The sequence below is a fragment of the Pseudorasbora parva genome, chromosome 6, assembly GCF_024679245.1.
Source record: "Pseudorasbora parva isolate DD20220531a chromosome 6, ASM2467924v1, whole genome shotgun sequence".
Classification (NCBI taxonomy): Eukaryota; Metazoa; Chordata; class Actinopteri; order Cypriniformes; family Gobionidae; genus Pseudorasbora; species Pseudorasbora parva.
The window spans coordinates 36360127-36374746 of NC_090177.1; the positions used below are offsets into that span (position 1 = coordinate 36360127).

General features: G+C 40.1%; 1 protein-coding gene across 1 annotated transcript in view; it reads left to right on the forward strand.

The window, feature by feature from the left end:
- Positions 1-423: 423 nt before the first annotated feature.
- rabggta (Rab geranylgeranyltransferase subunit alpha) overlaps positions 424-14620 on the forward strand; it is a 38079-nt gene continuing 23882 nt past the window's right edge. The window contains exons 1-10 of the mRNA XM_067446810.1: positions 424-534; positions 904-927; positions 1665-1775; positions 1851-1975; positions 6827-7014; positions 7140-7367; positions 11909-11992; positions 12395-12477; positions 12585-12680; positions 14509-14614. Of these exons, the coding sequence (XP_067302911.1) occupies positions 925-927; positions 1665-1775; positions 1851-1975; positions 6827-7014; positions 7140-7367; positions 11909-11992; positions 12395-12477; positions 12585-12680; positions 14509-14614 (1024 nt within the window). The 5' untranslated portion in view covers positions 424-534; positions 904-924. The remainder of the gene's footprint in view (positions 535-903; positions 928-1664; positions 1776-1850; positions 1976-6826; positions 7015-7139; positions 7368-11908; positions 11993-12394; positions 12478-12584; positions 12681-14508; positions 14615-14620) is intronic.

Genomic DNA, 14620 nt, shown 5'->3' on the forward strand with positions numbered 1-14620 from the left:
TTTTGTAATATAAATTTCAGAAATGTCTTTACTATATTAAAAAAGAAGCTATTTAGAGAGCATTTGCTTTATAAAAAATATTGATATTATTATTATAATTACTTTAAAAATTACAAAATTTTGAATGGCTGTATGTATCATGACTTCCAAAATAAATAAATAAGCAGCACAACTGTTTTCAACATTTATAATAAGAAATAATATGACAATGATTGCTCAAGTTATCAGGTGATTTGATGATCAAGACACAGTTCTGATTATTATTAAAATGAATAGTTTTAATATAAAAATTTACCATATTTTCTGATTCAAAAGAAAGTTCAATAGAACAATTTTGCAATATTTTTATTAAAATGTATTTTATTAATATATTAATATTTTATAATATTTTTAAATCTCATGCGGTCTCCTAGTCTAGAGGGCGCTAGTGGGCTTCACCATGACGTGTTTTTGAGGCGACGGAAAAGTCGTTTGTAGTACAGTAACAGTTCGCGTGTATTACAAATCCATCTCACCCTAAAGTCAAACATACAGGTAAAACGACAAAACCGCTATTTATCATACAAAGCTGTTTGATAGATGTAATGTTGCACGCTTCGGGTTAAAGCTGTGTTTAACGCGTGCGGTGAAGCTCCAATGATGTGCATCGGTATGACAGATCCAGAATTTCATATGTGTTTACACTGTGATGCCTTTACTGCTCTACACTCGTGTGTTACTGAGCTTTAAGCGCTAGGAAGTGTGTGCTGACGCGATATTTCACATTTCAAATGAAGCGGAGGTCTTCATTCAGTGTGTGTTGGGTGGGACATATTCATATTCGAGATGTGAATGTGTAATAAACAGTCTTTAGCACATGTATTTAAGGTAACCTGTCACCTTTTTGTGTTTTCCAAATTATAGATCTGAATCAAGCGGTGAATTATGGTGAGTTGCTATCTTATTTTCAGTGTTATGCCATTTTCTCAACTTTGCCCTTTATGTGAATCTAAAGCAGGGGTTTCAAGCTCATGCCACGGAGCCCTAAATATTATCATTCTCATGTGAGGGCCCCCGTCATGATGTTTATTTGGAACTTTATTGATTGGGACACTAGGGTTATTCCTGGGTAAAAAATGGTCTTCGGTGGTGTCTCACAGACATTGTCATGCAGCCACTCAATCAACCAACCTGAATTCACCCCTATTTATTTCGTATGTCAGTTATTTTGAATAGTTTTTTCATGTTGATCAAATTCTTATTTATTTAGTGATCAAATGAAACCGTGATCTAAAGCAGGGGTCTTTCAGACGTCTGAAAAAAAAAAAAAAAAAAAGGATCACCTGTATGCAAAGTGATCTGCTTTTGGTTTTTGACCACTGAAAATTAGTAATATCCAACAATTTGGACATTGAGCTGCATTTAGATCCACATACACTGCAAAAATGCTTTTCTTAGTTTGTATTTTTGTCTTGTTTCCAGTCCAAACATCTAACTGAGGGAAAGGGTCAGAATTATGAGAGACAAACTAAGAATTGCGAGGAAAAAGTCCGAATTCTGAGGGAAAAGTCAGGGAAATAGTCAGAATTGCAAGGGGAAAAAAGTAAATTCTGGAGATATATAGACTTTTCCATGCACCCCTAGCAATCCCTGTGCCAGACTGTGTATTTGTGTTTGATTGATAGCACGGACGTGTGAAAATAAAGTCAACAGCGCAGCAAGAGGAGGAGAAGAGGAAAGAGAGAGAGAAAAAGCTGAAGGCGTTTGTGTCTGCTCGCGATGCAGTCCTAAAAAAGGTTTGTTCTGTGTTATGTGTGAAATGAAGTCACATTTGTGGGTGAAGTGTGTGACAGTTTCTCTCCGTGCGTCAGAGGAGCGCTGGAGAACATGATGAGGAGGCTTTGCAGTTGACTCAGCTGCTCCTGTCCTCAAACCCGGACATTGCCACACTGTGGAACTACAGAAGAGAAGTTCTGCTGCACCTGGAGACTTTACGGTGAGAGAGCGCTGCGGCTAACATCAGTGTGTTGTGTGTCCTACTTGGGACGTTGAGCCATAATGTCAACCGATAGACCTTATGTAGCCCCGCTCATTTTCAGCGCTGCATTCGTTGTCTTCCGGTTTGTATTTCCACATCATGAAGGTAAGCTCTTCAGGATTTTTTAATGAACCTCCCGTTTTAAAATCACGCCAGTCTACTGAAATTTGTTTTGAATGACGTCCGCTTACATTATAATGCTCATGATAACTTTTGTTAACTACTATAAGTAAATTTACCTCACTAGCTAACTACTCATCGATACGGAAGTTCAAAGACAAGCTACACACTTGCATGTTGTTATTGTTTACACATATATGTCTATTGTCACATCAAATATTTATGATGTGTGTTGATATTCTAGTGTTCACTTGTCATCACAATAGTGTTTACAGCTGAGGGTGTTACCAGAATAACCATATCTGCATTCAGACATGTATTAAATGTTATTAACATAAATGTATTAAATACTTTTTTTTTAATTTGCGTTAGCTTTGACAGGCCTAAAAAAAAAAAAAAAAAAAAAAAAAAAAAAAATATATATATATATATATATACACATATATATATATATATATATATATATATATATATATATATATATATATATTTATATATATAAAAAATTAGCATATTGTGATCAAGATCATTATTTTCCATAATGTAATGATAAAAATTAAACTATCATATGTTTTAGATTCATTGCACACCAACTGAAATATTTCAGGTCTTTTATTGTTTTAATACTGATGATTTTGGCATACAGCTCATGAAAACCCAAAATTCCCAGCCTGGTTCATTACTTAAAACCGCAATCATGGGTAAGACTGCCGACCTGACTGCTGTCCAGAAGGCCATCATTGACCCTCAAGCGAGAGGGTAAGACACAGAAAGAAATTTCTGAACGAATAGGCTGTTCCCAGAGTGCTGTATCAAGGCACCTCAGTGGGAAGTCTGTGGGAAGGAAAAAGTGTGGCAAAAAACACTGCACAATGAGAAGAGGTGACCGGACCCTGAGGAAGATTGTGGAGAAGGACCGATTCCAGACCTTGGGGGACCTGCGGAAGCAGTGGACTGAGTCTGGAGTAGAAACATCCAGAGCCACCGTGCACAGGCGTGTGCAGGAAATGGGCTACAGGTGCCGCATTCCCCAGGTCAAGACACTTTTGGGCTACAGAGAAGCAGCACTGGACTGTTGCTCAGTGGTCCAAAGTGCTTTTTTCGGATGAAAGCAAATTTTGCATGTCATTCGGAAATCAAGGTGCCAGAGTCTGGAGGAAGACTGGGGAGAAGGAAATGCCAAAATGCCTGAAGTCCAGTGTCAAGTACCCACAGTCAGTGATGGTCTGGGGTGCCATGTCAGCTGCTGGTGTTGGTCCACTGTGTTTTATCAAGGACAGGGTCAATGCAGCTAGCTATCAGGAGATTTTGGAGCACTTCATGCTTCCATCTGCTGAAAAGCTTTATGGAGATGAAGATTTGGTTTTTCAGCACGACCTGGCACCTGCTCACAGTGGCAAAACCACTGGTAAATGGTTTACTGACCATGGTATTACTGTGCTCAATTGGCCTGCCAACTCTCCTGACCTGAACCCCATAGAGAATCTGTGGGATATTGTGAAGAGAAAGTTGAGAGACGCAAGACCCAACACTCTGGATGAGCTTAAGGCCGCTATCGAAGGATCCTGGGCCTCCATAACACCTCAGCAGTGCCACAGGCTGATCGCCTCCATGCCACGCCGCACTGAAGCAGTCATTTCTGCAAAAGGATTCTCCACCAAGTATTGAGTGCATAACTGAACATAATTATTTGAAGGTTGACTTTTTTTGTATTAAAAACACTTTTCTTTTATTGGTCGGATGAAATATGCAAATTTTTTGAGATAGGAATTTGGGGTTTTCATGAGCTGTATGCCAAAATCATCAGTATTAAAACAATAAAAGACCTGAAATATTTCTGTTGGTGTGCAATGAATCAAAAATATATGAAAGTTTAATTTATATAATTACATTATGGAAAATAATGAACTTTATCACAATATGCTATTTATTTATATATATTAGGGCTGTCAAAGTTAACGCGTTAACGCAAATTCATTTTAACGGCACTAACGTTAAATTTATTAACGCGCGTTAACGCAGCCCACGTTTTCTGTTTAATTCGTGGCATAGCCTGTAGTTGGAAAAAGTAAGAGCAGTCAGACGCAAAGGATGCTGCAGCAAACATTAATAGGGAAAGAAAAGGGTTGACATTAACATTAATATTCCAAACCAAAAGTGCAGTTATTGCCTACATAAGCTACCATATTTTCTGTTAAACTTTTATAAGACCCCAGAAAGAAAAGTGCGTTTTTTCACTATGCACATTCTCTGCAGTCTGAGCGCGATTCACTGCAGCTCACTCTCGCTCATGTCTGAGGTAAATCATTAACACCATCACCGCTTACAGTACACTTGTTTTATTGAACTAAATACATTACAATCGGCTAAAACGAATGCGCAGGTTTCTTTCCTGAACAAGCGTGCTCCCAAGTCCGTGTTCTTCACACTGTCCACGTGAATCGCGGCCCAGTTCGGCGCGCACATGCAAAATACAGGCAGTTTAATAGGGAATGCAGGTCTCTTAAAAGGGCCGCACTATATTCCTACTCGTGGAATATGGACCTCCTCCAGGTATGGTGTGGTTCTGGTGCGCTCACTGCTACACATTATACATTTTTCATAAAAACTGTGAAATTAAACTGCCAGTGTAAAACTCCTTTCATATTCTTAAAATGAGAGAAATCACTACTTACTCTTAATTTTTAAGCTTAGGCTTAAAGGTGCACTATGCAGCTTTTGTCCACTGGAGGGCGCCTATGCAAAACAAATGCGTAGTTTGATGACGCAAAGTGTGAGCGCAGCATCTTGGGACATGTGGTCTTCTCATCACAGCCGGTGAAAAATTGGACTCGGGCAGAAATCACGTTCATGCATGCGGTTATTAACGTTACTGTAGTCTAAAGCAGAGCAGGACCGAGTGTTATGGACCTGAGCAAAGCTGCTGGAGCGATTGTTAAACAAATACCTGCCTTGCGAATACCGGGACTTTTATTATGACGGGACGGGACTCATTTGCCGGGCGCCTGCACAGATCCGCTCTTCCGGTTATGATTTTGAGGTAATGGAGCTCTGTTTATCATATTAGATACATTTAAGTGTGTTTAAAACGATGTTATGACGTTACTCCGTGCGTTCAGTTGTTCACACTGCTAAGAGTAAAGCGCTCCTGCCAAATAAAAGCCGAAACCGAGGATAACGCAGATATGACGCAATTGACAGGCGACTCTCTCAAATGCAATGCTGCAACGTCCCTGTCCTTAGTTAAAATAGCAATTTTCTCACAATTTACAAATAGTTGGAAACATCTGGGATATTGTAGGTACTCAACTGAACAAAATATACAACACTGGCCTAGTGGTTTTTGGATATTTTACTGCAAAAATACTACATAGTTCACCATATATATATATACATTTTTTTTTTCAGTCAGTTTCATTTGTATTTATTATAATATTTGGACAATATAATATGCTTAGTAAAATCATATGTATATTATGCAAACCACACATGTATTCAATGCAAAATCTGTTTTGTTTTGTTTTTCTACTTATTATAAAACTATCAATAACAAAAAATTTGATCACATCAGCTTTATTTTCTTTCTACCAAAAGCTTCTGCACATCACCCATGTATCACACATGTATTAAACGCAAAATACTTTTTAATTGGAAATGCATATTTCAACTAAAAATAAGCATTGTTTCTTGGTTTGATTTGAAATCAATAATTTTTTCGTATTATTTTTCCAATTATTATTATATTTTCCCAGTATAATGCCATTATTAGCTAGATTTATACCATATTTAATGTGTATTATAACCATGTTTGCATATCACACATGCAAATCCATTTTGCTCAAGTAATAATTATAACTTTCAGTTAACAAATTAATTTTTTTCCCCTTTCTGATCAGGGCTTCTGTAAATTGGTTAAATTTATTTCAAAATTTTAATATTTTGCCTATATTATATAATTAGTGTGTAGATTTATTTTATATATATTTTTCGCATAACCATATTTGCATAGGTAAAGCCATTTTATTTTTGTACGATTCCAAAAAAGTTGGGACACTGTTCAAATTGTGGAAAAAAAAGGAAATGCAATCATTTACAAATCTCATAAACTTATATTTTGTTCACAATAGAATATAGATAACATATCAAATGTTGAAAGTGAGACTTTTTGAAATGTAATGCCAAATATTGGATCATTTTGGATTTCATGAGAACTACAGATTCCTAAAAAGCTGAGGCCAGAAAAGTTAAATGTACATATAAGGAACAGCTGGAGGACCAATTTGCAACTTATTAGGTCAATTTGCAGCATGATTGGGTTTAACAAGAGCCTCTCAGAGTGGCAGTGTCGCTCAGAAGGCAAAAAGGGCAGAAGATCACCAATTCCCCAATGCTGATCCAGAAGTGCAGGCATTTTCTCTGGGCCAAGGCTCATTTAAAATGGACTGTGGCAAAGTGGAAAACTGTTCTGTGGTCAGACGTATCAAATTTTGAAGTTCTTTTTGGAAAACTGAGACGCCATGTCATCCAGACTAAAGAGGACAAGGACAACCCAAGTTGTTATCAGCGCTATGTCAGGACATAGTAGTAATGTTTATAAGTTTCATATTTTATCAAATGATTCATTAATTGCAGACCCTGAAGAACAGAACATATTGAAGACAGTAAGCTATTTCTGTGTGCCTTCTCTAGAGAGAAGGATGAGGTGCAGAAGCTGTACGAGTCTGAACTGCACTTTATCGAGGCCTGTCTGAAAGTGAACCCCAAATCTTACGGCTGCTGGCACCACCGCACCTGGGTTAACACACGCCTGCCCAGGCCCGACTGGACACGGGAGCTCGGCCTCTGCGACCGCTGCCTCAGCCTGGACGAACGCAATTGTAAGACGGCCATGGAATGAACAACATCGGTCTAAGTTACAAAAAAAAAAAATATAAATCTATGTTGTTTAGATTTATATTTTTCTCTTCTTCTAACGTCTATTTTTTTCTGTCTCTTTCCTCAGTCCACTGCTGGGATTACCGCCGCACGGTGGTAAAAGAGTCTGGAGTTTCGGTCGAGCAGGAGCTGCAGTTCACAGATCGTCTGATTGGCTCTAATTTCTCCAACTACTCCAGCTGGCATTACCGAAGCACGCTGTTACCTCAGCTCCACCCACAGCCGGCCCCTGACTCCCCCAGCACCTCACCTCAGATACACTCACACAGAGTCTGTGAGGAGCAGCTTCTGAAAGGTACATGAACTAATTTTGAGCAGCACACAGTATGCAAGCAATAAGGTATGGAGACCGTTTGAATCTACTGTATTACTTAATTTTTGCACATCTGGAACACTGTATTGACCAATCAGTATTATTGTAGAACAGCAAATAGTGTAAGAGCTAATTATGCTCACTATCATTATAAGTTGGGCTGGGAATTAATCACAAATAGACAGCAGGAATCAGGGTCTATATGAAGTTCCGGGTAAAAATGTCCCTCTTAAAATGGCACTTCTTCTGAGTTAGTACATTTTTCATTGCCGGGGTCTACAGTTCTGTAGACTAGACATGCCAATCATTATTGGATAATTCTTATAACTGACATTTCTCTGAGCCAATCGGAATCTTAGCACTTGTGTCAGAATCTTGAAGCACACAGCGTCAACTGAGCTCGCCATTGAATGAGACGCATGGCTACCACGCGAGTCTGACGGATGGAAGGAAGCAAGCTTAGTGTTCAATTCAAGCATGGGGGTAGATTACACGGGGGACGGGGAGACATGCATCCCTAACTTTAAAAATAAGTCTATTTTCATCCCCCGCACTTTTACCGGGTCTCCCCGATCCTAGTTCACCCGCTTCGAGCGGGATTCGAACCGGCGTTACCTGCTCGAGGGCGGGCAAGTTAATAGGGATGCTAAAGACAGCTTTCTCTACCTCGGTTGATAGCGCTCTTCATGAGGTCACGCGCAAGAGCATTTAAACATAGAAACCAATGTGAATACATCAAGATTTAAAGTGTGATGGAGCATTGTCCTGCATGAAAATCATGTTTTTCTTGAAGGATGCAGACTTCTTCCTGTACCACTGCTTGAAGAAGGTGTCTTCCAGAAACTGGCAGTAGGACTGGGAGTTGAGCTTGACTCCATCCTCAACCCGAAAAGGCCCCACAAGCTCATCTTTGATGATACCAGCCCAAACCAGTACTCCACCTCCACCTTGCTGGCGTCTGAGTCGGACTGGAGCTCTCTGCCCTTTACCAATCCAGCCACGGGCCCATCCATCTGGCCCATCAAGACTCACTCTCATTTCATCAGTCCATAAAACCTTAGAAAAATCAGTCTTGAGATATTTCTTGGCCCAGTCTTGACGTTTCAGCTTGTGTGTCTTGTTCAGTGGTGGTCGACTTTCTGCCTTTCTTACCTTGGCCATGTCTCTGAGTATTGCACACCTTGTGCTTTTGGGCACTCCAGTGATGTTGCAGCTCTGAAATATGGCCAAACTGGTGGCAAGTGGCATCTTGGCAGCTGCACGCTTGACTTTTCTCAGTTCACGGGCAGTTATTTTGCGCCTTGGTTTTTCCACACGCTTCTTGCGACCCTGTTGACTATTTTGAATGAAACGCTTGATTGTTCGATGATCACGCTTCAGAAGCTTGGCTATTTTAAGACTGCTGCATCCCTCTGCAATATATCTCACTATTTTTGACTTTTCTGAGCCTGTCAAGTCCTTCTTTTGACCCATTTTGCCAAAGGAAAGGAAGTTGCCTAATAATTATGCACACCTGATATAGGGTGTTGATGTCATTAGACCACACCCCTTCTCATTACAGAGATGCACATCACCTAATATGCTTAATTGGTAGTAGGCTTTCCAGCCTATACAGCTTGGGGTAAGACAACATGCATAACGAGGATGATGTGATCAAAATACTCATTTGCCTAATAATTCTGCACTCCCTGTATTTGCTTTGTGTGTTTTTCAAGCCATCTCAATGTAGGCTATTTATTGACAATAAAGTAGGCCTATCATATGAATAATGCAGTGCTAACTGACAGCTTTTTAAATGTTTATCTTCTGCTCACCAAAGCTGCATTTATTTAATAAAAATTACAGTTAAAGGTGGGGTGAAATGCTGTTTCATGCATACTGAGCTTTTTACACTGTTAAAGACTTGGATTCCCATCCTAAACATAGACAAAGTTTCAAAAACTAATGTTGGACGTTTGATGAGTATTTCTGTGTCAAAAATACTCCTTCCGGTTTCTCACAAGTTTCGGAGAGTTTTTTTCGAGTATGGCTCGGGTTGACGTTAATAGAGCGGAAGGTCTTTGTATGGGCCGTACGGGCTCTTCTCCCGGTAGGGTGCGCGCGTCACTAGAGCGAGAGAGAGGAAATGCACGCCATAAACACTCTCTCAGGTGCAGATCCACTCCTCTGTGAAGACTTATGTCGCGCGCCGCGCTCCACTTTATTCCTATGGGTGACGTTGAGCGACTTCAACGCTTCAGCACAGCATTCCGGGAAGGCAGAGCTGCATTTGAACCGATTTGAACGCAGAAATGACGGGAAGCTTCACAACATCGTTTCAGTCGCGTCTCAAAGTGGATTTCCACGGCACTGCTGTCACAGGACTTCACCAAATCATACCAAAGAAGTGTGTTTTTGACGGAGCGGTCCCAGCGATAAAGGTTCGGTCCTGCTTTGGAAGCAGCCGGTGAGTAAAACAGCTTCAAATGTCTGTGCTGTTGGCTCGTCGCGTGAGTAAACATCAGTAAACGACACGATCGCTTGCTTCGTCATTCAAATGCGTTAACGGACTTTATTGTTGTTCTCTGTATAACGTTACACTAGTCTGACGTGCAAAACCGTTTTGCTTGCTACTTCTAAGGTCTAGTCGCATACAATAGTCCATAAACCGAATCATGTCCTCATAAACTGCGAGTAGACAGAAATGTTGACAGGCCACTAAATACAGTACATACCACAGAGACGGACATCCTGTTATTATTATCTGTATTAGCTGAGATAGACATGGGTTTCTCCAAGCTTGAGGACGTCACCGCTTTGTTCGCGATCGTCATTCTTTAGCTCCGCCCACACGATACGCCTCCAGGCGCTCGTTTTTTTCCGGAAAGACTCGGTACAGCCTATATTTCTTTTATAAATATGATAAAACTAAAGACTTTTCTGAGATATGAAGGATGCAATACTACTCTATAGGTACTCAAGATTGACATGAGATTGACTGAAACTGAGTGTTTCACCGCCCCCCCCCCCCCCCCCCCCTTAAAACAGTAATATTGTGAAATACCATTACAAATGAAAACAGCCTTTTTCTATGTGAATATAGTAAAGTGTAATTTATTCCTGTGATTAAAGCTGAATTTATCATCATTACTCCAGTCTTCAGTGTCACATGATCCTTCACTAATCATTCTCATATGAGGATTTGATGCTCAAGAGACATTTATGATTATTATCTGTGTTGTGCTGCTTAAAAATGTTGTGGAAACCATGATACATTTTATTTTTCAGGATTCTTTGATGATAGAAAGTTTAATGGACAGCATTTATTAAATAAATTATTATCTTTTGTAATATTAAAAATATCACTTGTGATCAATTTAATGTAGCCTATGTCAGATCAACAAAAGTATTAATTTCTCTTTTTTTAATTCTACCACAAATGTTTGAATGGTATGGTGGCTTCCACAAAAATGAAGCAGCACCATGAGCAGCAAAACTGTTTTCAACACTGATAATAATCATAAATGTTTGTTGAGAATCAAATCCTAATATGAGAATGATTAGTGACACTTAAGACTGGAGTAATGATCTTCTGGAGTAATGATCATTTTCTGATCCCATTCTTTCTTATAAAAACTGAGCCACTGTGGACAGCAGTGGCTCAGTGGTTGTGGACAGCAGTGGCTCAGTGGTTCATGTCGGTTGGTGGTTCGATCCCCAGTTCCACCTGACCAAGTGTCGAGGTGTCCATGAGCTAGACACCTAACCCCAGATACTCCCGACGAGCTGGATGGCGCCATACATGGCTGACATCACCGTCGGTGTATGAATGGGTGAATGTGAGGCAAAAATGTAAAGCGCTTTGGATGGCCATAGGGTCTGTTGAAAGCGCTATATAAATGCAGTCCATTTACCATTATAGTTAGCTTTAATGTTCTGTTTATTAAAATTTAAAACAATAACAAATATTATTTATAAATTCTTACACATAAAAATACACATTCTCATTAAATTAAAGATAATTTACTGTATTTATTAATGCAATCACAAAGGAGATCTGTAATACCAGAAGGATCACTTTCTGTATGTTTAAAATGAAAATATGTTCTTATTTAAATACATACTATTTGATGTATGAAAGAAATAATGTACAGTCATTATGACAAAATAAACCTGGACACTGAGTTTCACTGTACATTTATAATGCTGTTTGCAACGTTGCATCAATGAATTGAAATTATGTGAGAAGACTAAGTTACTAAGTGTACTAAGTTAGTCTCTTAGTAGTAACAATATTTTGATCAAGACCTGGAACTTCCCCTGCGCAGAAATAACTAACACAGAATATCTCTCAGCCAATCAGAATCAAGCATCTAGGACGCTGTGCTATTTGACCAGTCAAACGCATGCATTTTCTTTTTAAAAAAGCTGCTTTGAAACAGTAGGCATTGTGAAAGCTCTATACAATTACATGTGAATTGAATTGAAAAGTGTTTCAGTGAGCCATGTAATAAGATTTCGATTTTCTGTCTTTTTTTCTGTAGAATATGAGCTGGCGCATAATGCCTTCTTCACCGACCCCAACGACCAGAGCGCCTGGTTTTACTACCGCTGGCTGCTGGGCCGAGGTGATTGAGTGTGTTTGTGTTTGTGTTTGTGTGTGTGTGTGTGTGTGTGTGTGTGTGTACGCTTGTCTTTGTAATATATCAGGACACAAATATGTACAATGACATGGGTGACATAGGTATTACAAGGAGATGGTGAAATATGAGGACATTACCCATGTACCCATTCCATTCACATAATTATTATTATTTATTTTTTTAGAAAGTAAAAATGCAGAATGTTTCCTGAGATGGGTAGGTTTAGGGACAGGGGCAGTGTAGAAGATAGAAAATATGGTTTGTACGGTATAAAAACCATTATGCCTATGGAATGTCCCCATATTTCACAAAAACAAACGTGTTTTTACTGCACATTTGACGTGAAAAGTCTGCTCACCCCTGCTGTGTATGTGTGTGTTTGTGTAGCGGAGCGAGAGGAGATGATCAGTTGTGTGTATGTCAGCCGGGAGGGCGAGAGGGTGTCTGTCGCCTTTTCCAAACCTGTTCACGTAAGTGACTCCTGCGAGCAATTGAACAACGGTGTGAAACCACAGTGAATGAGTCTCTCTCTCTCTCTCTCTCTCTCTCTCTCTCTCTCTCTCTCTCTCTCTCTCAGGCGCTGTCAGTGGGTCTGATGTTGGTGTTGGACGGGCAGCCGCAGCAGGTGGCGTGGAGAAGCGCCCATCCGCGTTTCCGTCACAGTCCTGTGTGGGTATCCTTCACTTCAGTGCCATCATGCTTTTTTACATCTTTAGAGAGAGTGCATTTCTTAAATACGCTCAAAGTGCTTGACATGGTGATCAAACTGACCATTTAGAGCACAATGTGCTTTTCAGAAGGAGGGGCTTCATAGACAGGAACTAAACAGAGCGTTACTGACAGCCTGGGAAGAAAGGAGCTGCAGCAATGGAGAATATGGGAAAATATTTTTTAAAGGGGGGGTGAAATGCTGTTTCATGCATACTGATCTTTTTACACTGTTAAAGACTTGGAATCCCATACTAAACATAGACAAAGTTTCAAAAGTTAAGGTGGACGTTTGATGGGAGTATTTCTTTGTCAAAAATACTACTTCCGGTTAGTCCTAAGTTTCGGCAAGTTTTTTGAGATCATGCGTCCCCATTGACGTTAGTGGGGGCGGAATTTCCTTGTATGGGCCTTACGGACAATTCTACCGGAAGCGCGTGAGAGAGAGCGAGGGAGAGAGCGAAAGCAACAGCCTACGCCCATCAAAGCGCTGGTTTGTAGGATGCTGGACAGGTGACAATTACACATAGCACATAATGTCACCAAAAAAGTGCGTTTTTGGTTGCCAGACCAAGACAGTCCTGCACAGATTCTCCAAAACCCCGCGTTAAGGCAACAGTGGATGTAATTTGCTTTTCCGGATCAGCAACTGAGTTGCGCGAATGTTTATATCTGTTCGCTGCATTTCGGTGCCGACTGTTTCATAAACAAGGCCCAGCTCGACGCCGGATTTTCCCAATCGCCTAATGCTGAAGGATGGAGCAGTCCCAACGTTAGAAGGGTGAGTGAGACTGCTTCAAATGTCTGTGTTTTTTTTAGTCCGCTTACTGTCTACACAAACCACGCGTAAACACACAAACACACGTGCACAACTGCACTTCCCACATGTACACCTTCAAAGACAAAAATACAACGATATAATTCAAGTATAAATATGTAAATAACACAAGCCGCTAAGCATATTATATAGTTAGTGTATAACTTGTAACTTACCACATACAGACGTCCTGCTCTAGTCGTTTTTGCTGCTGCTCCTGTTCAACTGCAGCCTCTGGGTCTGATTCCGGATCATAGATGTATGGCTGTATCTGATTAAAAGCCATATTTTTATTTTGAATAAAGTTTTTTTCCCGCTGTTAGGGATGACGGACTCGACTCAACACACAGCGCGCTGCTGCACACGTCATTATTTAGCTCCGCTCACACGACACGCCCCCACCCGCTCTGCTTTTTCGGAAAGACTCGGAACAGCGCATCTTTCTTATATAATTATTAAAAAAATAAAGACTTTTCGGAGATATGCAGGATGCAATGCTACTCTATAGGTACTCAAGATTGACATGACACTGACTGAAACTGAGTGTTTCACCCCCCCTTTAACATTTAAGCATTATAACCTATTCTAGGAGAGCCCAAAATCAAAATCAAGACTCTAACCTTGATCGAACTCACCTCTCTGTAGCATTCTAGTAATCCAGAAGAACTTGATTAGTTTATTCATGTGTGTTTGATTTAGACGTTGAGGGCCAGATCTGAGATCGCTTACTGTCAGAGGTAAGTACTCGCATTCATTACTCAAGTGGAAGTATAGATACTAGGGTTTAAAAATACTTCTGTAGAAGTTGAAGTATCAACTCAAGCTTTTTACTTAATTAAAGGTGTAAAAGTACTGGTTAGAGGCGTGTCCCAGATGCTCTTTTCCGTATAATACACTCTTCCTTTGTTTTTAAAGCACTTGAGTTGTGGCTTTCATACACAACACAAGCACACGGATCTTTAACTGTTTCTGTCAGCTGTGTGATCTTCCTCCCGGCTCCATCTCTGACATGAGTAATGAACACAACCTGACCGTACACTGGACGGAGAAACACACACACAGAGACTGTGCTCTCTACACAGGTGAGC